This window comes from Planococcus citri, chromosome 3, assembly GCF_950023065.1.
Source record: "Planococcus citri chromosome 3, ihPlaCitr1.1, whole genome shotgun sequence".
Taxonomy (NCBI): domain Eukaryota; kingdom Metazoa; phylum Arthropoda; class Insecta; order Hemiptera; family Pseudococcidae; genus Planococcus; species Planococcus citri.
This window is the reverse complement of record NC_088679.1, coordinates 17,200,385-17,227,851: the sequence shown is the minus strand read 5'-3', so window position 1 is coordinate 17,227,851 and position 27,467 is coordinate 17,200,385. Positions and strand designations below refer to the sequence as shown.

At 34.6% G+C, this 27,467-nt stretch overlaps 2 protein-coding genes across 5 annotated transcripts in view; both read right to left on the bottom strand.

Annotated features, from left to right (window-relative positions):
* Positions 1-27,467, bottom strand: part of LOC135839787 (collagen alpha-1(XVIII) chain-like) — a 318,681-nt gene that overhangs the window by 223,988 nt on the left and 67,226 nt on the right. The window lies entirely within an intron of this gene.
* On the bottom strand, positions 23,487-26,645 carry LOC135840155 (uncharacterized). Its single transcript, XM_065356530.1, has 4 exons — positions 26,288-26,645; positions 26,041-26,174; positions 25,789-25,950; positions 23,487-25,707 (listed from the first exon to the last, which is right to left on the bottom strand). Exons 1-4 carry the CDS (start codon positions 26,484-26,486, stop codon positions 23,632-23,634), a joined length of 2,571 nt encoding a protein of 856 aa, XP_065212602.1. The 5' UTR covers positions 26,487-26,645; the 3' UTR covers positions 23,487-23,631.

Sequence of the window (27,467 nt, the reverse complement as noted above, 5' to 3'; positions counted from 1 at the left end):
TACCTAATTGAGTAAGCATAACCAGTATGAATGGTGGAAATTTTTGAACCATCTGTGAAGCATAAGTTATATTCCGTATAGTTTGATAACAGTTCTAAGTAAGGACTCTTGATTAATAATGGAAAGTGCTCATGTTTTGGGTAGTTTCTTAAATAGAGTTCCACCTATATAGGTTTGAGAGACCAAGGGGGGTATGATGTATGATATTGGTTTATGGATAAAGTTTTCTAGGTCAATTTGTAGGTTGTTCATTTTTTTGATAAATTCTGGGATTGGACCTGAAGTATGGAGGAAATGCTGCGAGTTGTAGGCATTGAGTGATTTTTGAAGAGGGTGAGATGGGTTATTTGCAACAGTTGTTATGAATTTGTTTGTCATGAGAATTTTTCTAAAATCAGGAAGAAGCTCTGCAGCTTCACAATAGATGCTATTAATTGGAGAAGAATAGGGAGCACCTATACAAATGCGCAAGGAGGAACTTTGAACAGTTTTGAGAATGTTAGTAGTGTTATTTGAGAGGTTTGTAAAGCATGGGCTTCTATATTCAATTATACTACGTATCAGAACTTTGTACAAGTGGAGTGATAGTTGGCGTGATGGGTTATACTTTGGATTTTTAACAATTTTTAGTAAATTTAAATGTTTGTTAAGTTTAGGTTTTCAGTTTAGAAAATGAGGAGTCCACGTAAGTTTTTTATCAAAAGTAAGTCCGAGAAATTTGGTAGTTTGTTTAAAAACTAAAGGATGTCATTTGAATTCAAGAATAGGTTCTGGGTAAGTTTTATTTCTTTTAGTAAAAAGCAATCAGAGAGTTTTAGATTCAGAAAATGTTAGTCCATTTGATTCAGACCATTTTTCAATACAATTGAAAGTTTTTTGATCATTTCTGAGGCTAGTTTGATGTTATTTGAACGTATTGAAATGTTTATAAATCATCTGCAATAATTCTAAAGGAAAGAGGTTGGGGAATAATACTACAGATATCATCAATTAGGAGTATAATAATACAGGGTGGCCAGAAATATCTGGTACCCCTAAAAAAGTTTTCCAACTAAATACTTCGGTTGGTCACAGTGAATGATAATAATGATAACACATGATTGGTTGTTGGGCTGGAGAGATAACATTCCACCAATCATATGCATCTATTTCATGTTGCCAACCTATATTTTTAATGAAAAACTTTCTTAGGGGTACCCGATATTTCTGGCCACCCTGTAGAATGGTGCTAAGCACCAATACCAAAAAGTTCTGAGTAAGTATTTTCAATTCAGACTCTAAAGGTACAATTTGATGAAAAGTTTTGAATAAAGTAAGCTAAATGCCCTTAATTTCTTTTAGAATGTATTTTTTGAAGTATTTTGTATCTCCATGCGCTGTCAAAACCTTTATTAAGATCAAAGAAGACGGAGAGTACAAATTCTTTATTTTGAAAGGCAGTATTGATTTCTTCTGTAATACTAAGTAGATGGTCCAGAGTAGATCTTTTTTTCTGAAAGCTATGTACTTACTTTGAAAAGAACTGATAGAATTTGTATAGAGTCGATATACCAAGTAATAAGTTTCATAACCATTTTTTCTAGAATTTTACATGGGACGGAAGTTAAGGAAATAGGTCTGTAATTAGAGGGAAGGTGAGCATTTTTCCAATTAAAGAAGTCAACAGTCCATCAAACAAACAAAGTTTTGTTGGCTGGTATTCTTGAAGCCCAAAAAATTCAATCAATTTTCTGTAGATATGGGTCTCAATTGCCATTAAAATACGTAGGTAAGTGTTTAGATTTTTTTGAGTGAAAATGCACTGCTGTTGGATTATTCAAAACTGACTTTTCTAGGTAACCTTTTATTTTCAAAAGGTGCCATGAAACCTATTTAATCTTATTAAAATTTTAGGGTGCAATTTATCGTTACTTTCAAAAGGGGGTTTAGCATGATTCCCCGTGTAGGGACAGGTTAAGAATATCCTTATTATACCCTCTGCCTGTTGTAAAAGGCGACTAAAAGGACCAGGCAAACGCGGAGGCCTAGATAGCAGCCCTATCACCATGATATATCTGGCATGGCTAGTAACCAAGTCAGACGAAAATCAACCTTACTCAAAATACGCAAACAACAAGAAACGGATGGAACTATTGGATCCCAGATGGAGGGGAACCCCTGGTTAAAATAAAAACACACGCAAACGAAATAAAATGAGGAGAATGGCAGGGATGACTCTCAGAGACAGAGTCCCATCTGTCTCGAAGAGAGCATAGATAGTGTTACTATACCCTAGTCTTAAGTTATGTACATAACGTTTTTTATACGTTTTTTGAGTTGAAATAAAACCGTTAAAATGTTCGCGTATTTATTCATTTATTTTCACCGTTTTCGCTAATTAATTCATCAATTTGCTCGTGTGATTGTTCTCACACGACACCATCTGAGAAAATAACAGCAGATCTCAGGGTGAAGCCAGTTATGAAGAAGATAAAACAGTATAGGAAAGATTGGAGAAATCATGTCAAAAGGATGGAGGAAACAAGATCACCAAAACAGGTCCTCCAATATACACCAAGGAGGAAGAGAAGCAAAGGGAGACCAAGGAGGAAACTCACTGACATCTCAGGCTCATCCTCAACAGGTTCCACACTGTAGCAGACAGGCCTAGTGTTGGGCAAATTCGCAAATATTCTTTTTTTGCTTGCGCATGCGCAAGAATATGCGCATTTTTGTGCGCATATTCCGCATATTCTATTCAAAAAATTAGAACATTTTGCTTAGTTTGGAGATGATAGGAAACTTTCCATGAAAAGGTTTTGGCAACTTTCAAATTACATATTAAGAAAAGTAGTCGTAAAACTTGTAAATTGTGGGAAAATTGCAAAAAAATCTTCAAATTTTTTGAAAAAAGTCATGATTTTTATTTTTTTGAGAGAATATTCTCCAAGCATTTGAGAATATTCGCGAATATGCGAGAATATTCTCAGATTATGCGCATTGAGAATATTCTCAGGCCAACAGGCCTACCATTTATAAGGAAACAACGACGACGACGGCTTAGCACATTTTTCGACCATTTTTGGTCAACACTTTATGTACTGAAAGGAAATGCTAACTCTAGCTTTGAGGTGGTATAGCTCGAAAATGAAGCGTTTTAAGGCAAAATTGCAATTTTCAGGATGTATGATTCATCCAGCATACTTACATGCGAAGAACTTTAAAAATGAAAATTTGTAATGCAGGAATGGCCTAACCGCATATGATGGTTATTAATGTAACTTCTACCTAGTTTGAGATTTGAAGGTTAACGTGGCTATTATTCTTATGAGCATAGGGTTTGTACCTATGCAAATAACTCTCGATTCTCACTCGGTTTTTGCTATTCGCAGTGGTAGATCCTCGTCAACAACTGACTTATGTCACCTATGGGTTGGCCCATCCTCGCACTCTGATCCTAAATATTTACCACTTGATGGTTAAAATGTGTTTCTTTAACGTAAATCGTAATTATCATATAGATCTTCGCGATTTATGGTATTTTGGATCACCTCCCATAATTCGGACATGGGAGTGTGTACCCAGTTTAAATGTGAACTTTTAGAGATTAATCATAGCTGTTGAATGATCCTAACATTTGTGAGATCCCTGAAGAGATAGCTAATGCGAATAGTGTAGGTACGTAAGTGATGAAAAACACTTACCTATATGATCGTCTTTGAAATAACTTTAATTAATAATTGGTAAGTTTCCTTATAATTATTGTGTATTTCACCTTTTCGAGATGTAGGCATTGTTCACCTATTTTCTCATGACAACTAGGTTAGTGGCCAATAAGGCCAATTAGTTGTAACCTTTGCACAATTGTTGTACATAATCGTAATAAAGTAGGACAACAATTCTTTTGATGCGTCTTTAATTCGACTTTTGAACAAAATTATCTGTATAAATAGGTTTAGATAGACAAAGATCCTTCTCTCCGAGCTAGTTAGGTATCGAGGAAATGTTCCTTCCCTAAGGAATATTTCTGAGATTCCCCCTTTACCCAGTATTTATGATAATTCTTACCTCAGCCAGTCGTTCTCAACCCTATCTTTACAAATTCAGTTAATTTTTACTTGAAGGAGTGAAGGAGGTTTATTGAGTTTTTGGGAAAGTTTTTTTCAATTTTTATTCAACTACTCTACTAAAAATATCTTGAAAGATGGATCTTTTACCCAGAATGATTCATGAGACTTCAATCTCAAGGGGCCAAAATTTTTTCCTCGCTACCTTTCGATTCAAAATGAAGGTCTCTGTTGACGTTGGTCAAAATCTATCGACATTTTTTGTTGTTTTTTTTTTCACAATTTACCCTGGTGTAGGTAGTAGGTACATAAGAATTACCTATAGGTTATTTCGCGAAGAAAATTCAGTCGTCTCACGAAACGGAAATTTCAGCTATAGAAAGATGTGATCGATGATGGAAAATTTCGCAAACGAAATGAGGGCTTTGTACTCGTACCTACTACGTTACCTACCCGACACCCGTATAAGTACAATAATAGTTTAAAATTCTCATTAAGTCGAGTCCTTTGTAACGGAAACGTTTTGATTGGATGTTGAATTGTGTAGGTAAGTTCGCTATTCTAAACATGGTGATTTAATTAGTTTGTCGGCGGAAAATGAACTTTTCTTAACGCATTTCACTGTAAATTTAGTTTACGCCGAAAGAAGAAAATAAGGCAGTAGAACAGATTGAAGTATTGTATCCGACTTGGAGCGGAAACGTGAACACTTTTCAAAACATTCGAAAACTTTCAACTTACACAGAACGTACGTACGAGTACGAGTACGCGTGAGTATAGACGAAGAGAACACGAGCACGAGAACTATACGTATACGAGCATATAACATTAAACCTTATGAAACAAATTCGCGAAATTCTTTTTACCTACGTCATTTCATCAGATTGCTAATTTGGAAGCGCAAAAACGCTCGTCGTGATTAAGTGTCATAGGTTAAAGTTTACGCTGCGAATATTGTCGAAATCTGGAATTTAATGAGCTTTTATAAGTACACGGTAAACGACGATGAGGTGGCAGCAGCGCTCGCGTCAGCGACACCGAAATAAAATTAAGCGTTGAGACAGACTAAGTTGATTTTCTTTCGTCGAGTTGTTGAACGACGACGACGATGACGACGAGGACGACGAGGACGATGAGGACGAGTATACGAGTATAGTACGAGTAGATTATAACACGAGGAGATTGTACGCAGGTAAAAGTTGCCAACTTTGAATTAATACCGAAGTGTGTACACGTCAGAAAAGCGTGTTTCGCAAATTATTACGTTCTCAGGTCTCTTTCGGTGGAATTTTCTAGTTATAAGGTCGACGAGCCGCACCAGCACTGCAGATACACAAGCTGAATTTTTTCCCTCGTGTTTCCCTCCTTTCTCTGCCTCCCCTCAGTCCCCCCTGCAGTAATCTTCCATACAAACTATGCCCAAGTAACGCAGCTATACGTACGATTCGAATGAATTGAAACTCGCTTCTATTCAAACCAACGACCTTCTGTATATACCTAAATTTACTCATTCTTTGCTATAGCTCTAAAGAGAGAAAAAAAATTCAAAAGAATTTTATCCCCAAGATTTCAAAATTATTCTTTCATTCGAATACAAAAGCTAGCACGCTGGCTGAAGACGGCGAACGGTATTTTACAACATACGTAAGTGTACTAGGTGCCTTAAGTATACACTTTTCTACCCCTTACACATCCTTCGTGTTTTTAAGACATTTAATTTTCAGTGTACCTGTTTTTTTAATACACCTTTACCAACCATTTACACGTAATAAAATCCAGACTATTCTCTCAACAGGCTCACTCTTTTTATACCTCATAGCAGGATAAATTTGCTGAAAAGATTATACCATCTCCACCACCACACCACTTAAACAACACAACGAGTTTTTGACATAACCATGAATATTTCACCCTTGCAGCAGTGCGAGTATATTAGATAAAATTAAATTTTATCTAGGACGTTGGCGTCGAAATGATTCGCTTATTCAAATTTATAAACTCGGTTTGGCTTTTTTCCCCACAATGTGAGATTCCTCCTCGAGGCTCGAAGAAAAAAATTTTCGATTCCACATTCTAATTGTCGGAGCAATTTGGACGAGATGCGATGATAAAAGCGAGGTGTAATTTTTCACCAAGCCTGGTTATTTTTTATACAAACTTTTTACACATTTAAACGCTTGCTCGCTCGCTCGCTTATATCGAGGTAAATTAAAAGTTCTCTTTTCATTAAATACCATTTACCCTCAAACAAATTAAGTTTTCCGTTCATTCGATTTTTTTCCCCAAACCCTTTTCTTTTTTCATCGCACTTACTGGTTCGTACTACGTCTCTCTCGCTCGTATGAAATATAAACGAACATTATCAACATTTGTCGAATGTCTAAAACAAAACTATGCTCCATTAAAATGTTTCTGTTTGGTTTTTTCTTCGTCTGAATCGCTCTGTTTCTCTCTCTTTTTTTATTTCGTTAACCAAGTTTTGCTTTTTCGGACTCTTTTTCACGGTGTCGATCAACTCGCCGCAACGACAAGTTGCCCCGGTGAGAAAATTTTACCACCCCCGGCCCCTCCGCCCTACTCTTTTCCATCGTAAGTTGTATGCTTCCCGAGTTGTTTTTGTACGAAGTACAAATTCGTAATTTCACAGCGGTGTCGTATGATTTCTTTACTGACGAGTGACTCGTCAATTTTGGGAGGGGGGAGAAAACACGTTGAGGAGGAAGGGAATACATTCTGAGGGATTTTTAAAATACTAACGGGATCAACTTCTAAAAAAATCATAGCCTATCTTTTAAGTGATATTTCCAGGATTTATGCAAACCACCTTAAAAATATGTTAATGAATTTGCATAACCAGTTCGCCGTAAATACAGAAATAGTCCAGCGTATGACAATAAGAATAATTGCACCCCCCACCCCCTCCACCAATCCACTGAGACTGATTTTTTCTCAAAGGAGATATCCTAAAGAACATTTTACAGCAAATTTGACAAAAAAAAAAAATGTTGGCCTTACTAACAAAATGGCGGCTATTTTGATTGACAGGTCAGATTTCGCTTTTCAACACAGGACTCGCACGAAATTTTTTGAACTGGACACCGCTAGATTGAAAGAACGTGCAAAAATTTATCACTATAGCCGCAATATCAAGTGCTTAAGTGCATTTTTCGAATTTTGGTGAATTTTTAAAAATAAAATTCAAGCCAAAAATGAGAAAAAAATCCAAAATTTTACCAAATAGAGCTAGAAAGCTGAAATTTGGGATATACCCTATTTTCGACCTACCAAATCGATTTCAAACGGTTTCTACTTACTTTGAGCAGTTCATGAGCCTCCAGCAGATTTTTAAAACTTGAAATTTCCATAAAATTTCATCAAAAATGAAGTTAGAAAGCCAAAAATAATTCTATAAACTCTAGAAGTTGACTGCAGGTGGTTTCAAGTCATTTTGAAGCTTCCAGCTACTTTTTGAACCTTCATGGCCGATGAGGTGCCCGTTATTTTTTTCAAAATTGAGGTATCTTAGTCTGAAAAATATTCTTGTCCATCGATCTCATAACTACTGCTTTGAAAATTTGAAAAATTAACCTTCCATCTCCGTTTGAGGTAGAAAGGAAAAATTCATTTTATACTCTATTTTTGAAATTAATTCCGAGATGGATTACAAGCAGTTTCAATCCACTTTGGAGCCTCCAGTGGCTTTTTAGAAACTTCTGTTTTTCAAAAAATTCCACATAATCTGTACGAATTAACTTTAACACGTGCCTACTGTGCAGCGTAAATTTTGTCTTTTTGATGAAATTTTGTGGAAATTCCAAATGTCAAAAATCTGTTGGAGGCTCCAGAACTGCTCAAAACGGCTTGAAATTGTTTCCAGGGTAATTTTCAAAAAAAGTTTAAATTTCAGTACTAAAATTTTTCGAAAATGAAAACCTTTTTTTGAATTTTTTTCAAAAGGGACTTGATTCTAGGCATACCCAGGACCCCAAAAATGACTTCAGGCCCAAGTCATCTTCAATAGGGGAGGGGGGAGGGGCTTTAAAAAAATTGGTGTCACATGTTGAAAAAAAAGGCTGTTCACTACTTTTGGGTAGGTATATGTAGGTATAACTGGAGCAGTTATTAGTAGCTTTAGCTCACAAAAAGTTCATCGATGAAGTAGGTACCAGGTACATTTCAATGGGAGTATTCAAACATGATAAAGTAGATACTTTCCTTCGCCGTGGACAAAAAAATCACGATAGCCACGACGAAATACCAAACTGTACTATCCACGACGTCAGAAAAAAAGAACTAAAATTTGTTTTACCGGTAATAGAATCAATGATTTTTCAATTTTCAAAGTTGTGGTCATCAAGTACTTACTATTTGAATATTTTCTTTTTTTTCAAGAAAAAAATGTCTCTTTTAAACGTGAGAATGATAAGCCACGGCGATGGATCTGAAAAATGGTAATCTGTACAATTTTTACAGATTACCGTTCGGAGAACGGGTTACTGTATTTGATTGATGGTTGTGAAATGGGCACTGTACTGCTATCACTGAAACAATACAGTGTAGCCATTTCACCGCAAAAAAAGTCGAATAGGAGAGCCAGGAAAAAATAAACAAAAATTGGCCACGGCGATGGACAAAAAACTGGTTACATCACTTTATGACCCCGGTTTCAGGGTATAAGTATCATTCCAAAAATTTATATGTATCAGTTCTGTCATTTACTCTCATATCATATACTTGATGTACCATTTTTTTTTTTTTTTTTTTTTTTTTCAGAAAAAGTGATAGTGTAATTCATTTTTGAAGATGAAGTTGAAAAATTTAAGTGGTTACAGGCCATGACGATGGCGTTTTCAGGGTTTGGGGGGACTTGACCCATAGTGGAGGGGGGGGGGGTTGGGGGTCGTTAAACTATATGCATGTGATGCCCGAGTTGGTATCTACACAATACCACTGAAAAAATTTCAATTGTCAATAGTATTCAAGTAAATCACCTGTTGCATGGTTTTCAAACTTTTTTGAGAAATACCCTCCAATCGATTCAGCAAAAATGGACGAACAATGCGAATGGACAGTTACAACTTTGAAAACCATCTTTTCTAGTCGCAATTCAAGCTTTTTAGGGGTTTGGTGCGATTTCGAGCTTGAGTACCAGAAATTGCATTTTTTGGGCCCAAAATTTTCAAAAAATTGACCAAAAATGGTCGAAAAATGTGACTGAGCAGCTATACAACTTGGAAACTGTACTTTTTTGTCACAAGTCGAGTTTCTCAGGGTTTGAGCACAATTTCGAGTCTACTCATTTAAAATGCTAGGTATTTTTTGAGCCCAAAATTTTCCAAAAATGGTAAAAAATGTAATTGGGCAGTCATGACTTTGGGAGAGCATCTTTATTGGTCAATCAGTCAGCTACAACTTTGGGAATCAACTTTTCGAGTCATACGTCGAGTTTCCTAGGGTTCGGGTAAAATTTTGAACCTGAGTACACGAAATGGTAATTTTTTAGTCTCAAAATTTACAAAACATTTTCCAAAAATGGACGAAAAATGCGAATGGCCAGCTACAACTTTGGGAACCATCTTTTCTAACCACAATTCGAGCTTCTCGTGGTTTTGGTCGATTTCGTGTCCAAATACCCACAATGGTATTTTTTGTCACAAGTCGAGTTTCTCACATTTTCGACCATTTTGTGGGTAATTTTTTGAAAGTCTTGGGCTCAAAAAATACCATTTTGGGTATTTAGACACGAAATCGACCAAAAACCCCAAGGAGCTCGAACTGTGGCTAGAAAAGATGGTTCCCAAAGTTGTAGCTGGCCATTCGCATTTTTCGTCAATTTTTGGAAGATGTTTTGTAAATTTTAAGACTATTTCAAGTTTCAAAAATCTGCAGTTGAAGGCTCTAGGAATTTTCAAAAAGTCACTGGAGTCTCCAAAAACGACTTAAACTCATCAGCATTCGATTTGATAACGTGTTTAAATTGGAGTACAACGTGAATTTCGGATTCCCAACTTTATTTGATGAAATTTTGTGCAAATTTCAAGTTTAAAAAACCTGCTGGAGGCTCCAGAACTGCTCAAAATAGGTAGAAACCGTTTCCAATCGATTTGGCATGTCGAAAATAGGGTATATCCCAAATTTCAGCTTTCTAGCTCTATTTTGATTTTTTCTCATTTTTGGCTTAAATTTTATTTTTAAAAATTCACCAAAATTCGAAAAATGCACTTGAGCACTTGAAATTTTGATTGGTGATGAATTTTTGCGTACTCTTTTCACCTCTATCTAGATCAGAGTAAAACTGTTGGTTTTTTTTTAGAAGAAAAATCTCTAAAAATTACAGCCATCTTTGAAAATTTGCATTTTTTTTTTTTTTCAAAAATTCACGTAAAATGCAAAAAGCATTAAAAATCCTCACCACCCAGGTTTCAGAATAAGAGATGTTTAAAATTTTCACCAATATACTCACATCATTCCCTTACCCTCATATCGAGAATAAATCAACAAGTTGTCTTCGTTTTCATTTTGTTTCATTTTGTTTTTCAATTTTCATCCTCGATCGAAAGATTTTGCAATATGTTGTATAGCCTAGTTATTATTTATTTTCAAAAAAAAAATCCTTTCGAATTATTTTTCAAGGAGAATTCGACGAGGAAGAAAAATAAACCTTTAAAAACAAAAAATAAATATCCGTATAGTTTACTCGTCGTCGACGACGGGTATGGTATGTATATATATAATATTCAGCGGGTGAAATCTTTTTCCATCTAAATTATAATAACTCCTTTAGCCGCTAGTCTATTATTTATATAATTTTTCATTTTGTCATCGCGCGTATCATATAATTTGGGGATTTTTTTTCCATACGATTGCGTTGGTCGGGGCTTACAGTGTGATAAATTCTAATTTTTAACTCGCCATTGCAACGGATGCGGAAACAGTCGAGGGAGGTAAAATAAACATTTTCCAAATACCGGCGTTACTTTAAAAGGATTTTCTTTCTTGAAAAGAGAACATTTCACAGACTGGGTTTTCTCTTTCGTTTTTCTCTATATAAGCTTAGGTAGGTACCTAAGTATAGAAAATACAAGCAGATGTAAGAATCGGTATTTTCGAAGAAGAAAAAAAACAAACTGTAGAATTTTTTAATTTAGTCGTCAAAAGGAAACTTTTTTAATGAAAAAGTCGAGTTGGAATGTGAAACAGGATAAACTTTGGAGTTGCAAGGAGAAGAAAAATGCCTATAAATGAGGTCGTGTTGTGTTTCGATGTTATATGTAGGTAGCCAAGTTATACCAGGGAGGAATGATGAGGTATTGAAAAAAAGTTTAAAGTTTTGCAAGAGCATCTTTGTCTGTTAGTAAAGGGGAAAAAGAGTACTCAAAAACCTAGTGATCTACTTTTGTGGGATAAAATAGAGGACTCCTTCGTGGAGGAAAATTGGAATAATTAACGATCTTGGTGTCATTCTCGAGTATTTATTTCCTAGTATGAAAAATAAAATAAAATTCGAGTCGATATGTTAACCGAACAAGGATTTAGGTCCCTTTGAACAATGTACTGCAAGTTCTCGATATATTGATGTACGAGAGTACAGTTTGGGTAAAAATATATCTTCCAAGTGGTATCTATGCTTCGATATAGAAAGATTAGAAGTTTTTGAAAAACCTCGAAAAGAAACTCGAACTCGATCCGACGACCTTTGGTGATTGATGGTGATCTTGAGAATAAAAGATAATTTTTGTACTGCTTCGTCTAGCGTTGTGAAAAAGCAAACACGACGCCAACTGAACAACCAAGTCGAGTAACCGTATCGAATAATTTATTCGACAGAAGGGAGAAGTACCTATCGAATGGGATTTCCTCAACTCTGTGGTTTCGGATTAAAATTTCTCCACAATATTACAGTTAAAAATTGTTCCACTTGGGTTTTCTTTCATGTACAGTCGAGAAATACCTACTTTCTCTGCAATTTATATTTCCAAGATTCTCTTCTTAAAGCAGTGTAAAGATTTCTTAATGAAACAAATGCCTATAGCTCGGAGGGAAAAGTTACAAGGGAGATTCCTTTTCTTTTTTTTTGAAAAAAAAAGAATTTTTGATAAATTTTCAAAAAAATGTGTATAAAAGATTGTATTGAAAGATTATTAAGGTTTTTGCCCCCTGTTTACAAGTTTTTAAGTAGAGTAGTTTACGTTTTGTCGAAGTATTGCCTAGGGAGTGCGTCTCCTTTCGTCTAAACTTTGGTAATTGGGTTGGCCTTAAAGGCCTATAAGGCTACTATGTTTTTCTACTGTTTTTCGTTTGAATTGTTTTTCCTTCTGTGCGACTGTATCTTACAGGTACTCGGTTGTTTAAATTGTATGGACTTGTTGTTAGCCCTTGAGGTGAGATCATGACAATAAGCGAGTTTTTTAAAATTATTTTTTATTTTATCTTTAGTGGGTTGAAATTGAGTTGGAAAAGTTTCGAATTAGGGTAAATTTCGTGTTTTTTCTCTTGTAGGCAGGCTAGATTTGGTCATCGTCGAATTCTATCTTAATCGTGGTGTAAACTCGAACAAGAAAGAACAGCATAAAACTTGAAGTAATTTTCAAAGTTATAGGTACCTACCTACTTACCTACATCGATTCGAGTAAAAATTAAACTGTTTTTTTTTTCGAGCTGAAAAAGGTACATCAAAGAAATGCATAAACTGTAACTACATTTTTAAAAAAATTTCTCGTTCTTTCCAACCATGGGCATTACCCCCAACTGGCTGAAAATTTTCAGAACCAGATGAGGCTGAATTTAAAAAGCATGGAAAGATGCATCAGCAGCCAGGTTGACTAGTGAGCAATTTGCGAAAATTTTGATCAAATTTGAAACTTCACAACTAGACTACTCTAGCCGGACATTTCGCTATCATCATCATGTTCCACAAGTTCAAAGCTTCCAAGTTTATCGAGCGACAATTTTTTTTTCAACATTTTTTAAATCTCATTACCTAGAAAACGGTTGAATCGATTTCGATGAAACTTGAAATCTCACTAGGCCTGAACGATTCCTACAAAAAACTAATACGACCCTCAATTTTTGGTGAATCTTTCATGAACGAATAGATAAATTTTTTGGAAAGAACCATTCGCCAACGAATCGGTCGATTCTTTAATTTATGAATCAATTCGTTCACGAATGATTCACAAAAAATAATTCAATTCATTCGCGAATGATTCACTAAAAATTGAGTAAATGAAGCGAGTCGTTCGCGAATGAGTCACTCAAACGAATCAATTCGTTCGCGAATGATTCATCAAAAATTGAGTAAATGAATCGATTTGTTCGCGAATGAGTCACTCAAACGAATCAATTCGTTCGAGAATGATTCATAAAAAATTGAGTAAATTAATCGATTCGTTTGTGAACGAGTCACTCATACGAATCAATTTGTTCGCGAATGATTCATCAAAAATTGAGTAAATGAATCGATTCGTTTGTGAACGAGTCACTCATACGAATCAATTCGTTCGCGAATGATTCATCAAAAATTGAGTAAGTGAATCGATTCGTTTGTGAACGAGTCACTTATTCGAATCAATTCGTTCGCGAATGATTCATCAAAAATTGAGTAAGTGAATCGATTCGTTGGCAAACGAGTCACTTGAACAGATCGATTCGTCGGCGAACGAGTCACTTATACAAATCGATTCGTTCGCGAATGATTCATCAAAAATTGAGTAAATCAATCGATTCGTTCGCGAACGAGTCACTTGAACGAATCAATTCTTTCGCGAATGATTCATCAAAATTTGAGAAAATAAATCGATTCGTTCGCGAACGAGTCACTTATACGAATCAATTCGTTCGTGAATGATTCATCAAAAATCAAGTAAATGAATCGATTTGTTCGCGAACGAGTCACTTATACGAATCAATTCGTTCGCCAATGATTCATCAAAAATTGAAGAAATGAATCAATTCGTTCGCGAATGATTCATCAAAAATTGAGTAAATGAATCGATTTGTTCGCGAACGAGTCACTTATACAAATCGATTCGTTCGCGAATGATTCATCAAAAATTGAGTAAATGAATCGGTTTGTTCACGAATGATTCATCGAAAATTGAGTAAATTAATCGATTCGTTTGTGAACGAGTCACTTATACGAATCAATTCGTTCGCGAATGATTCATCAAAAATTGAGTAAGTGAATCGATTCGTTCGCCAACGAGTCACTTATACAAATCGATTCGTTCGCGAATGATTCATCAAAAATTGAGTAAATGAATTGATTCGTTCGCGAACGAGTAACTTATACGAATCAATTCGTTCGCCAATGATTCATCAAAAATTGAAGAAATGAATCGATTCGTTCGCGAGTGATTCAGTAACTATTGATCAACTCGTTCGCGAATGATTCATCTAGAAGTCAATCAGTTTGTTCAATCGCCAATCGTTTGTGAATGATTCGAATTGATTCGATTTAATTCACTTCGCTTGCAAAGAGATCAATCTCTATGCAATAGTTTCACAAAAACCGAATCAATCGTAAATTAATCGATCCGTTTGTGAACTGATTCACCAAGAAATCAAGCAATTTATTTAATCGCCAATCGTTCGTAAATGATTCGATTCGATTATAATCACATCAATTACTGTACAAAATATGTTTCAAAAAAAGTGAATCAATTCGTTTGTAATGGTATTTTATTCTACTAGTAAAATAAAGTGATTTTTGACGATTTTTGAGGTTTATTTCCCGAGCAGAGCGAGGGAAGTAATTAAAAATCGTCGAAAATCACTTTATTTCACTAGTTGAATAACATATTTTATCCAAACGTGGGAAGAAAACGCGCATTTGATCACTCGAGCGACTAGCGAGAGTGAATAAAGTAGTGTTTTATTCTACTACCTAGTAGGATAAAAGATTTTTATTTGAAGAAAAGTCGGTTTTCTCACGCTAAATGCGTGAGAGTTTTTTTTTTATAAGGTAGACTGATTTTTGAGTTTTCAAAGTCCTTTCTTTTTGACTCAAATTCTCGTCAAGTATTTCACAAAATTGCCAATAATTCTCAAAAAATCAAATTTGTGTTTTTTTAAAACTAAGATACTAAGGTAAGTACTTACTCATTATCAAAAATTTTCGCACTTTAAAAATTGACAAAAAATTTCGTGTTTCATTAAAATGGCTATAAATTGTGATTTTTTTTCGTAAAAAACCAAAAACTCTAGTCTTTTTTTAAAAAATGTCAAAAGTTTCGTTTTTTTGTCAGAAATTTTAAAAGGCTCCTACTTTTACTACAATTGTTAAAGTTTCGCTTTTCAACCAGACAATTTTTCCGACTACCCATCGTTTTTATTTTCATTTACTCTCACTTTCCGATACGAAACATATGGTATCCATCACAAGGAGAATTTTCCATTAATTTCTCATCTTCTCGTCATTAAAAAGGCCTAAAAATCCTTGTTGTCTGCCGGCAGTGTACGAAAAATAAAAAGGAAACTGTCCTTTATCCAAACATTAAGACGAAAGAAAACACTCAACACGCTATTAAATACATTCACGATGGAAAATTTCTCCAAAAGTAATCACTTATACAAATATAATTGGCAGTAGGCGTAAACCGGTAGATACCTAAAATATCAGAATTAGAAACACGTGGGCGGAGACCGAGGGGGAGGGCGAAAAAGGAACACATTTTTTAAAAATTGCCTTATCACCAAAGAGAAGAGACCCGTGAAAAACGTCAAAGCCGTTTGAATATTTCACCACCTTTAAAAGATTCATAATAGTAGACGGAATGAAACATCAATGAAAAAACATCAGCGTCGCGTCTCGTTCTCGTCGAACACAAAATATAACAACAACGACGACATTGTTGGAAACAAGAACGTCGAAAAAAAAATCCAAGAAAAAAATTTAATTTAAAAATCGCTTCCTCGAAAATATATACGAATTCCTAAACCTCGACTCGGCGCGTAGAAAAAAGCAAACGTGCCAAATTGTTCGAATAGATTTAAAACAATAGAAGAGTAGGTACACGAGTAAAAAAAAGAAAAAAAAAGGGTCGTGGGATCGAAAATGAAAATCCCTAGGTTAAAACTGCGATCAAAATTCATACCATATCATATTCAAAAATACCCAATTACACGTCGGTCACTCGTGTCAATATTATACGCGGTAATGGACCCGGTCGAAAAAGAAAGCCTTTCGATGTATCGAAAAAAGAGAGAAAAAAAAAGCGAACACGTCTCGTTATTAAAGTACTTAGTGGGAATCAGCGCAGCAGAAAAAAATCCTCTCGAAAAGAGAAAGGACCATCGCGAAAATTCTGCCGTTTCTGAGAAAATTGTCAGCTCGATTGAATTATTTCGGGTGAAAAAAAAAAGATAAATTGAACCGATATTTGAAGAGGGAAAATAGGAATGTACGAAAATTCGCTATCTGTGCGAGTGTTCCCTTCGACTCGTTTCGTTTTCGTATTTCTTTCTCACTCTCCCTCTCAACTACGAGTATTTGGTGTTTTCTCAAAAACGCGAGCGATATTTCTAAAATACGGTCGCCGTTTTCTTTTTCTCTTATATAAGGAGATCCTCTCTGCTCGAACATATAAACTAAAATAGAGGATGGATGTTATTTATCACCACGGTGCGAAATGAAATTGACATTTTGACATACGGTAAAAAGACTATACTCCTTACGCCGCAGTATTTTTGGAAAATTTTCTTATTTTATTTTATGAACAAAAGTGTCACATCAAAGAAACCTAGATCTTTTCAGTCTCCCTGCCTCCCCCTGCTGTCTCTGTCACTGTTACTTTTTTCTCTTTCTTTAAAACACTGCTATACTTACGTAGGTATTGTGTAAATAAAACGCAAAAATAGGCCCATTCGATCGATACGACGAGATCAACCAAGAGGAAAACATCGACAAGCAAATACTCGCATCGCTAGACACGTCCGATTTCGATAACACGTGATAATTTTTCCTCCTTTGAAGGCAAATTTGCGTATAGACGTTATTCACGTTATCGATAGGCCTATCGTTTTCGAAAACTCGTGCTACAGCCAGAGCTACTAGACCTATTTCAATCCTTCACTCAGTTTCCCCCTTCAGTCTTCCTTTTCGTCATCTTATACCCTTTTTATACTAACCCGTGTCATACCATTGGACTAATTTGTGTGAAATTGTGAAATAACGCATGAACGTTTTATGATAACTTTGTAGCGTGTAATTTTTCCCCCGCACTCGTAGAATAAATAATTTTACTGTGTGAATTTTTCGAGATGCTTAACTACTTCGTCAAACAATTTCATGATACACTCTTTTTAATGGTTCCAAAAATATGTATGTACTTACGTAGATTGGCTAAGCAAGTAGGAACTACGTAGAAGCATCAAGTGTGAAAAAATACTTGGACTCGTAATTCCCCCTCATCAAAATATAACCTTACAAGAACTAGAAAACCTTCTCATACAATTACCTAAACCATACATTGTACTTGGTGATTTTAATGCTCATTCAAAAATTTGGGGATCAAATTCTAACAATAATCGAGGTAATGTTATAGAGAAATTCTTATCAAAAAATGATATTTTTCTCCTCAATTCTTCAAAACCTACTCACTTTAATATATCAAATGGTACCTTCTCAAATATTGATCTGACTTTTTGCTCTCCAAATATTTCACATCTTTTAGACTGGAACCCCCAAGATGATCTTCAACATAGTGATCATTTTCCCATTACCATTTCGTCGGCTAAGTGCAAAAGGGTGCCTCGTGCAACTCGTTACTTGATACCTGTGTAAAACTACCTTTCCACACTGAGTGCCATCTATCAGTCCAAGTTCAAATCTAAAGGCATCTTCGGTGATGGGAAGGGTGCCTTGAGGTAACATAACTTTTGGTTTGAACATTTGGATTGATAGATGGTGCTCAGAGTGGAAAGACCGTTTTACACAGGTGTCAAGTAACAAATTTCACGAGGCACCTTTTCGCACTTAGCCGACGATTTCCATTCCAAACCAAATTCATAATCCCATAAAAGCAAAGTTTCCAAAATGGATATTAGATAAGGGAAATTGGTCTCATTTTAATAAAGAAGTCCTTTCATTAGATTTCTCTTGTCAAGACCTTGACTCTACTGTTCAGTACCTACTTCACTGATTCAATCATTCAAGCTGCTACCAAAACCATTCCTAAATCTTCTTCAAAGGTCCCAAAAAAATCTGTACCCTGGTGGTGTCCAGAGTTGAAAATTGCTATTCAAGAAAGAAAAAGGTCTTTAAGAAAATTCAAAAAATATCCTTCTACTGACAATTTCATAGACTTTGAGAAAAAACGAGCAATTGCTCGCCGAACTAATCTATCAAGACAAAAGGATAGTTGGACCAAATTTTTGTTGAATATCACTCACAGTACTAGTATAAAAGAAATGTGGACTAAAAAATACGAGTATTAAAAGGCTGCTATGTCCCATCTGACATTTCATATCTTCTCCACAACAATGACATTATTACTTCATTAGATAACATAACCAACACCCTGGCTCAATCTTTTTCCAAAGTCTCAGCAACAAGTTCCTATAGTGAAGCTTTTCAAACAATCAAAAACCAAACTGAAAATTTAGTAGGTACTTGATTTTTCATCTGATAACCTCGAACCATACAATATAGGGTGTTTGCACGACAGCCATAAATGCACGACGGCATAAGTGATTTGAACGACGAATTTAATAGGTTTTTGAATGACGGGTAGTGTAACGACAGAGATATTCAATTTGCACGCCAAAAAAAAAGAATTCCCGACAATAGTACTTGTAGAATGACCTTTGAATTTTACAAGATAAATGAGACACAAAACACTTAAGAGGGACTTACGGAAGGAAAGAAGGGAGGTAAGATACCTCCCAGTAGCTAGATTAATTCATAATCTCCAAAAAATAAGAATCTTGGGGGAGGAGGGGGCGGGTTCATGTGTCCTAAGCTTTTTTCATTTATGTATTAAAGTTTGCCGAATTTGACAATTTTTTTGACAGAAAAGTACACAAATTTAATTTTTGGGATCGAGCGAGAGAAGGAGAGGGGTTAAGTAAATGCTCCAAAATTTTGAAAATAGTATTTTAATACATTTGATCATCACATTGACTTCTTAGATCCTATGAGTAATTTGACTCCGTGTGAACCCTTCTTCAGAGGAGGGGGTTTCATGTAACCCAAATTTTAAAAATCATGACAATTTTCCGAATTCGAGGATTTTTGACTGAATTTGAATGAATACTCGGATTGTACTTGGGATTCCAGAGACTCGAGATGGACGTGAAATTGATGAACAAAAATGTCGTGAATTTTTTTTAATCTGTCGTGAACTTTTTTTAAACCTGTCGTTGACTGCCGTCGGGATACTTTTTATTTTCCGTCGCTGACTTTTTTATATTGTCGTTCAATTCTTATATGGCCGGACATTATATTACTTCGTCGTGAAAACCACCTATTTTCGTTGTTGAAACACCCTAAACTGTCGTGCCGATAAATCCCACCCGTAAAAAATGACTTACTAAACCTCTATAATGAAATCTGGTCTTCAGATTTCTTTCCTCAATCGTGGAAAACTGCAACTGTCATTCCCATACTTAAACTTGAGAAAAACGTTCACTTTCCCTCCAATTACAGGCCTATTTCCTTAACTTCTGTCCCATGTAAAATTCTAGAAAAAATAGTTATGAAATGTCTTACTTGGTATATTGACTCTACAAATTCCCTCAGTTCTTTTCAAAGTGGCTTTTGGAAAAAAAGATCTACTCTGGACCATCTTCTTAGTCTTACACAGGAAATCAATACTGCCTTTCAAAATAAAGAATTTGTACTCTCAGTCTTCTTTGATCTTGAAAAGGCTTTTGACAAAGCATGGAGATACAAAATACTTCAAAAAATACATTCTATAGGAATTCGAGGACATTTAGCTTACTTTATTCAAAACTTTTTGTCTAATTGTACCTTTATGAGTCAGAATTGAAAATACATACTCTGAACTTTTTGATGTTGAAAATGGAGTCCCTCAAGGCTCTGTGCATAGCACCATCCTATTTATACTCCTAATTGATGATATCTGTAGTATTATTCCCCAACCTCTTTCCTTAAGAATTTTTGCAGATGATATAAACATTTCAATACGCTCAAATAACTTCGCCTCAGAAATGATCCAAAAAACTCTAAAATTGTATTGAAGAATGGGCTAAATCAAACAGACTAACATTCTCTGAATCTAAAACTCACTGTATACTTTTTACCAAGAGAAATAAAACTTACCTAGAACCTATCCTTGAATTCAAATGACATCCTTTAGGTTTTAAACCAATTACCAAATTCCTCGGACTTACTTTTGATAAAAAAAACTTACTTGGACACCTCATTTTCTCAACATAAAAGCTCAAACTTAACAAACGTCTAAATTTACTAAAAATTGTTAAAAATCCAGAGTATAACCCACGCCAACTATTACTCCACTTGTACAAAGCTCTGATACGTAGTAAAATTGAATATGGAAGTCCATGCTTTACAAACCTCTCAAATAAAACTACTAACATTCTCAAAACTGTTCAAAATTCCTCCCTGCGCATCTGCATAGGTGCTCTCTATTCTTCTCCAATTGATAGCATTTATTGTGAAGCTACAGAGCTTCCTCCTGATTTTAGAAAAATTCTCATGACTAACAAATTCTCAATAACTGTTGCAAATAATCCATCTCGCCCTCTTCAAAAATCACTCAATGTCTACAGCTCTCCGCATTTCCTACATAGTTCAGGTCTAATCCCAGAATTTATCAAAAATATGAACAATTTACAAATTGACCTTATAAACCTTATCCATCAACCAATATCTTATCCCCCTTGGTCTCTCAAATCTACGAGTATACAGATGGAATTCTATTTAAGAAACTACCCAAAACATGATCACTCCCCATTATTAATCAAGAGTCATTACTTAGAACTGTTATCAAACTATACTGAATATAACTTATGCTTCACAGATGGTTCAAAAATTTCTAACATTCATACTGGTTATGCTTACTCAATTAATGACGAAGTTCTCAGTTTCAAAATTCACAACTGTGCCTCAATTTTTACTGCTGAACTCACTGCCATAAAACATTGCCTAATAGATATAATTTCCATTCAATCAGAAAATAAAAAATTCTTAATCCAAAGCAACTCACTAAGCTCACTGCTATCAATTCAAAACATTTTTTCTGACCATCCCGTAGTCCAAGACATACAGAAGTCCCTTTTTAACCTCCAAAATTATGATTACTCAATTAGCTTCATGTACGTTCCCAGCCACATAGGTATCACATCACTGGAAACGAAACTGTTGATAGATTAGCAAAAACAGCCGCTGCCCCTCTCCTCTTACCTCTATCACTCCTGATGATATTAAATCTCTAATCACTCACAACACATTTACCAACTGGCAGAACTTTTGGTCACAACAAACTTCAAACAAACTCTTCCAACATGAAAAAACAACCCTCCCCTGGAAAAATCTAGGCCACCTGAACAGAAAAGAAGAAATCCTTATTACTAGACTAATAATAGGCCACACAAAAATTACTCATAATCACTTATACCAAAAAGAACCAAAACCCCCATGTCAATTTTGCAGAAACGAACCCACATCCATTCAACACATATGTACTTTTCAACTGTCCCCAACTGAAACAAAACAGACTTACTCTACAGAGAAAAGATAATCCACCTACTATCCCTGACGAACCCTCTGAAATACAAAAATTCATCTCCCTAATAAAAAACATCAACCTAACAAACCAAATCTAACCCCCCTTTTTTACGGGTGTAATAATCTTGTAATTATAAACACCCCCCCCCCCAAACAAAACAAAAAAAAAGTGTATCGAGTCATTGATCAAGTAGGCAGTCACAATCGACTTTTTAAAAAAATAGGATTAGGTAAATAAATTGCAATGTTTAATTGTGTTATGTATTTCCGATAAATGATTTTGAATCATGTTCTTCAATTTCGCTCAATTTTTTTTACCATCTGGGGGCCATGGGTGAGGTCAATTTGAAAAACTAAAGCTATATATTTGTGTTCAGGGATATCATTAATATTGCAATCAAAAACCTTAACGAAGAATATTCTGCTTCTCTTTTTCACTTAATACACCTGTTGATAAGAGCACGTAGCCAAACATTGGCAACGAATAAAAAGCAAAAAAAAAAAAGGAGTCCAGCCATAAATCTCATTTTCTCAAGAGAAATTTACATATTTCCATATCTTTCGAGGACCTAAAACCATCAAAAGTTGAAACCAAACCAAATATTACCATTTCAGTTCACCTGAAAAATAAAAAAAAAACCTTCACCAAATATCATCGAAGAAAATTCCACCTCTAAAACCAGAGGCAATAAAAAAGGAAATTTGAAAAAAAAAATACATCGTATAAAGGTCAACGTTTCGCAACCAAAACCTCGTGAGGAATCTCTTCATACGAGATGGTCTATACTCACCACGTTCATGGAACATGCCTATGAAGAATCAGTGCAGATTCGTTCTTTTTTCTTCGCACTTCGAACATATGAGTTGTTGTTTTTTATTTCAATGAATAGAGAAGAGTTCACGTATTTTTTTCTTTATGAAAGTACCCAAATTGATAAAAATTTGAAATATCATGAACAATTGCGTTTATTTACTTCTGACAGTTCTTTAATAAAAATAAAAGTACATAACTGCCAATATAATAATAATAATAATGACTTGGAAAATCAAACACTTGAAAGTTTAGGTCTTAGGTCTTTAGGTAACACTACGGCACCAATAATGAAAATTACAAGACTTAAATTTTCAATAATCATAAACAAAAGTAACGAAATAGACTAAAATTATCATAAACGAAAAATGAAACAGAAGTATACCTAAAAATAATAAAAGGTACAAAAATTCGAGGTAATGATTAGAATTAATCATTTTTCGGCACCAATAATGAAAATTACAAGACTTGAATTTTCAATAATTATAAACGAAAGTAACGAAATAGGTAGACTAAAATAACCATAAATGAAAAACGAAACAGAAGTATACCTAAAAATAATAAAAGGTACAAAAATTCGAGGTAACGATTAGAAATAATCATTCTTCGGCACCAATAATGAAAATTACAAGACTTGAATTTTCAATAATCATAAACGAAAGTAACGAAATAGGTAGACTTAAATTATCATAAATGAAAAACGAAACAGAAGTATACCTAAAAATAATAAAAGGTACAAAAATTCGAGGTAACGATTAGAAATAATCATTCTTCGGCACCAATAATGAAAATTACAAGACTTGAATTTTCAATAATCATAAACGAAAGTAACAAAATAGGTAGACTTAAATTATCATAAATGAAAAACGAAACAGAAGTATACCTAAAAATAATAAAAGGTACAAAAATTTGAGGTAACGATTAGAATTAATCATTCTTAAATCTTAAGGTACCTATAATAAGTGAGTATAATAAAATAGTTTGTTTGATGTCTATTACTAGAGTTGAGTAACTAAAAAATATAACGTTTCAACTTATAAGAGACAAGACTAACATATTGCGGATTAGACTAATATATTATCGATTAAAGTGCTTTCAATCAGCACTGGTGTAGCTTCCTCCATAACTAGATTCATTGCAATAGCACTAGCATCATTTTCACCGGCAGCTTTGGTTTTCTTCAATCGTTTTCGTTTAGGTAGGTCTCGCAGCTGTGATCCTGGTCCTCTTTTCTTGTTTTCAATACTTCGTAGAGGTAAAAATTCAAAGGATTGTAACTCGTTCATTTTTACATCAACTTCTTGAAGCAACGTTTCAATTACTTGAACTTTATCATGTTCATAACTCATGTTATATGTCTTATCGATCAACATTTTACAGATTTCTCGGATATTACGAATTTTTTTTTCTTTCTTTTTATTTTCAACATCGTCTTGAGCTTGGTTTTTCTCATTCACATTAACTGAGGAAACTTCTTCAACGAACACATTTGTATTCTTCGTCATGTTATCCGAGCCAAGTTCTGCAGTATTAGTACAACATTCAATAGACTGGTAATTCGAATGAGCTTCAGCATTCCAATCGCATTGTGGTTGATTTTCAAATAGGTTGAAATCCTTATTGATCGTGATGTATGGAGAGTTTCGATACGTTTCAGGCAAATCTTCAAAAGAGAGCAGATGCGGTAAGTATAGAAAAGCTGCACAGAAATGTACACATGGAAGCCGGTATCGCCAAAAATCTTCACAATTACAAGATGGTTTGGTAAAATCTACTTCATAAAGAGTAAGAGGATTCATTTTGCTACGAACTTTCAATTTTCCACCTTCAAAGAGAATTGAATCATAAGAGTACTCTTCAGCAGTGTCATATCGTTTACAGACGTGTTTGATAAATGGCTTCGGACGGTTTTGAAGAAAATGAGGAATCTCTTTGTTATACAGTTTATAACCATGATAAAGCGACGAGTTCTTTTGGGTGTATTTATTCAGCAAATCGTAGAAAACTTCTTCAATCATTAACGTCATTAACTCGCTTAAGGTGTTTACATTACGAACTTTTAGGTATCCGTATTTTAGCATTTTAAATTGCGATTCGATCCCATTATTCGTGGAAATTTTAAATACAAATTCATCAGGAAAAAAGCACCTTATCCACATTTCTTTGACAGGCAACCAGGTATTTTCGAAGTAACGAAGTGCTTTTGGGTTTCGAATAAACACGTCATTAGATTTGAGATCTTCAATTTTCTCCTCAAATTCTGACTTACTTTTGCAGTTCGCAAATGCTCTAAAAATCGCCATAATTTCATCTTCATCGGAAGCATAATCTAAATTATCACGTTTTTTTGTCCATCTTCCCCAGGACTGTTCTCGGTGGAAGTCACATAGGTAAATGTAGCATCCAAATGCCGATTTTATAGCATTAATTTCCGCTTCCGAATAATCGACTACAAAATATTCTGGATTCCAATCTGGGTTCCATGATTTAAATATTTCGAGAGCCTCCTTTATTTTCTCAGAAGATTCCGAGAGCGTGATAAACATTCCGACGATACAATAATTTACATTCGTTTTGACAGCAATACAAAACATTGGCAGGGCATATTTCACAGTTTTGTAAGTTGCATCTAGAAGAGTGATTCCACCGAACGTTTTCAATAGTTGTTTCTGCCATGTAGTTTGATAGCAAAGTAAAAAATCATTCTCAGTATCATGCGGACGGTAGAAAATACTGCAGGACTTGTTCTTTTCCCATTTATTCACTTTTGATTGCAATGCAACTTGATCGATGTTGCTTACTCGATTTTCCAACGTAAATTTAGCGATGTAATTGGAAATGATTTTAATGGATGGGTAGAACGCTTTAGACATCCGAGGTATGCTATTTCCATTTGGCATTTCAGATACAAACTTCTTCAGGGCAGCTTTCACGAAGTACGTATTTGTTATACCATTTTCGACAAGTTTTTTAATCTCTTCTTGGATGGAAGGGTCCAATTTTTGATTCAAATAAGCGGTCATTATCGGATGATTGTGATTGCTTGGCAACGAAAACGTGCAGTAATACCGTTCTTTACCCTCCAGTTCACCATTTTTATCACCGGACAGTTGCAATACTCTACGTACTTCGTTCATCATCTATTAAAAGTAGAAGAAGAAAAATTAGGAATCTCATTTTATATGAACTTTCAATACTACAATACAAAATAGACACCATACCTTGGTTTTTTTCCTTTTAAAAGAGCTAACATCTTTTTTCAATTCAACTTTGGGGAAATATACAATTCGAGTCACTTTCATAACAACAGGGCAGTTCATTTTTTTCGTGTCTTGAATTCGGAATCTTTTCTTTTTTTTACAAACCGGATGATCTTGATGTTGCTATCAAACATAACAATAACATCAATCAGTGAAAGTAATGAAACATGAAAAGTGTGTAGATATGTCATTATAATATCACAATTAGCTTACCACATTATCATTTTTTGATTTAAAATACTTCGCACCGTGACTGCATTCATAGTAGGAGGTTTGAACTTTTACGAAAGGATGATCAAAGTATGGGATTTTTACATCTAATGCATTTATTTCAGTTTGCACAGAACCTACAAAATGAAATGAAAATTGAAATTTATGGTTTTGTTAATGACATAATGAGAACAGTAATTGTACATAAAAGTATACAAGCACTGAAAAAATAAAAAAATTGGATACTTGCCTTCCAAACAGCGAGAATTTCTCTTGCTGAACTCGTAGCCATCTCTTTTTAGGTGTTTTAAAAAATCCGCAAAGTTTTCCTTATTATCTATGTAAAAATTTACGTTACTACATAGTCCAGAAGAAGAAGCGTCATCGGATAGGACAACGCCATCAAACGTTTTCAATTTACTTAAAAAACACTCGTCCACATCCTTCATTTTTCACCTTTAAAATTTCACATTATTTTATTGGTAAAATTTTGATAAAAAAATTTCCGAAGTCGGCTAAGTGTAGAAATGATAATGATTACAAATCCGAAGTCGAACATATGATTCAGTCAGTCGTTCACTTGTGTTCCATGAACGTGGTGAGTATAGATCGTCTCTCTTCATACTCGTGAAGTTCGCATAAATGGGTTAAATAGGTGCTGAACATTGAACCACGTCGAAGACCGCGAACGATCGTTATGCATTCCCAACCACCCCTCATTTCACCTTATTTCTTTCTCTGGGTAAACTTTCTATCTCGGAATTTTTTTTATCTCGAGGTATTATACCTATACTCGTAGTACGCGTACGTCTACGTAAATAAGGCTTTCTACTAACTATAAGAATTTCCAACTAGATGAAATACGAACTTATATCTTTCAGTGTATTCGTTTCCACTGGGAGTTGAGAGGCAAAAAAAAAGGAACAGAAAAACATACCAAATGAAATTACTACATACACGGTCTTTTCACATCACTATTGTGTTTTACCGAAGTTGAATTATACTTAGTTGGAGATTTCATTCTAACTGAAATTTCGACGTTGAACATATTTTTGATGAATATAGTGAAATTTTTTTTCCTTTTTGCATTTCATTTATTTTATTATTCGTCGTGATATGCGATTTTTTATTAATATATAAGTCGTACACGCGTCAGAAAATTTTTTATCCTTGGATTTTTTTTCTTCTTCGAGGAATTGTGCCTAAATTTCACCCTAACGTAAGACTGCTTTTTTCATATTGCTGTAACGTAGGTGTTTCATTTTTTCGAAATAAATGAATACAAATGATCGAAAAAATATATTTGAACGATAAAATATCTACGCTTGCGAACGTTCGTAGTGCAGAGAATTATCAGGTAGGTAGAGGTACCTAAAATATTCATTTTTTTAAGCTGATTACTACTTTGAAAAAGCATAGTTATAAAATTG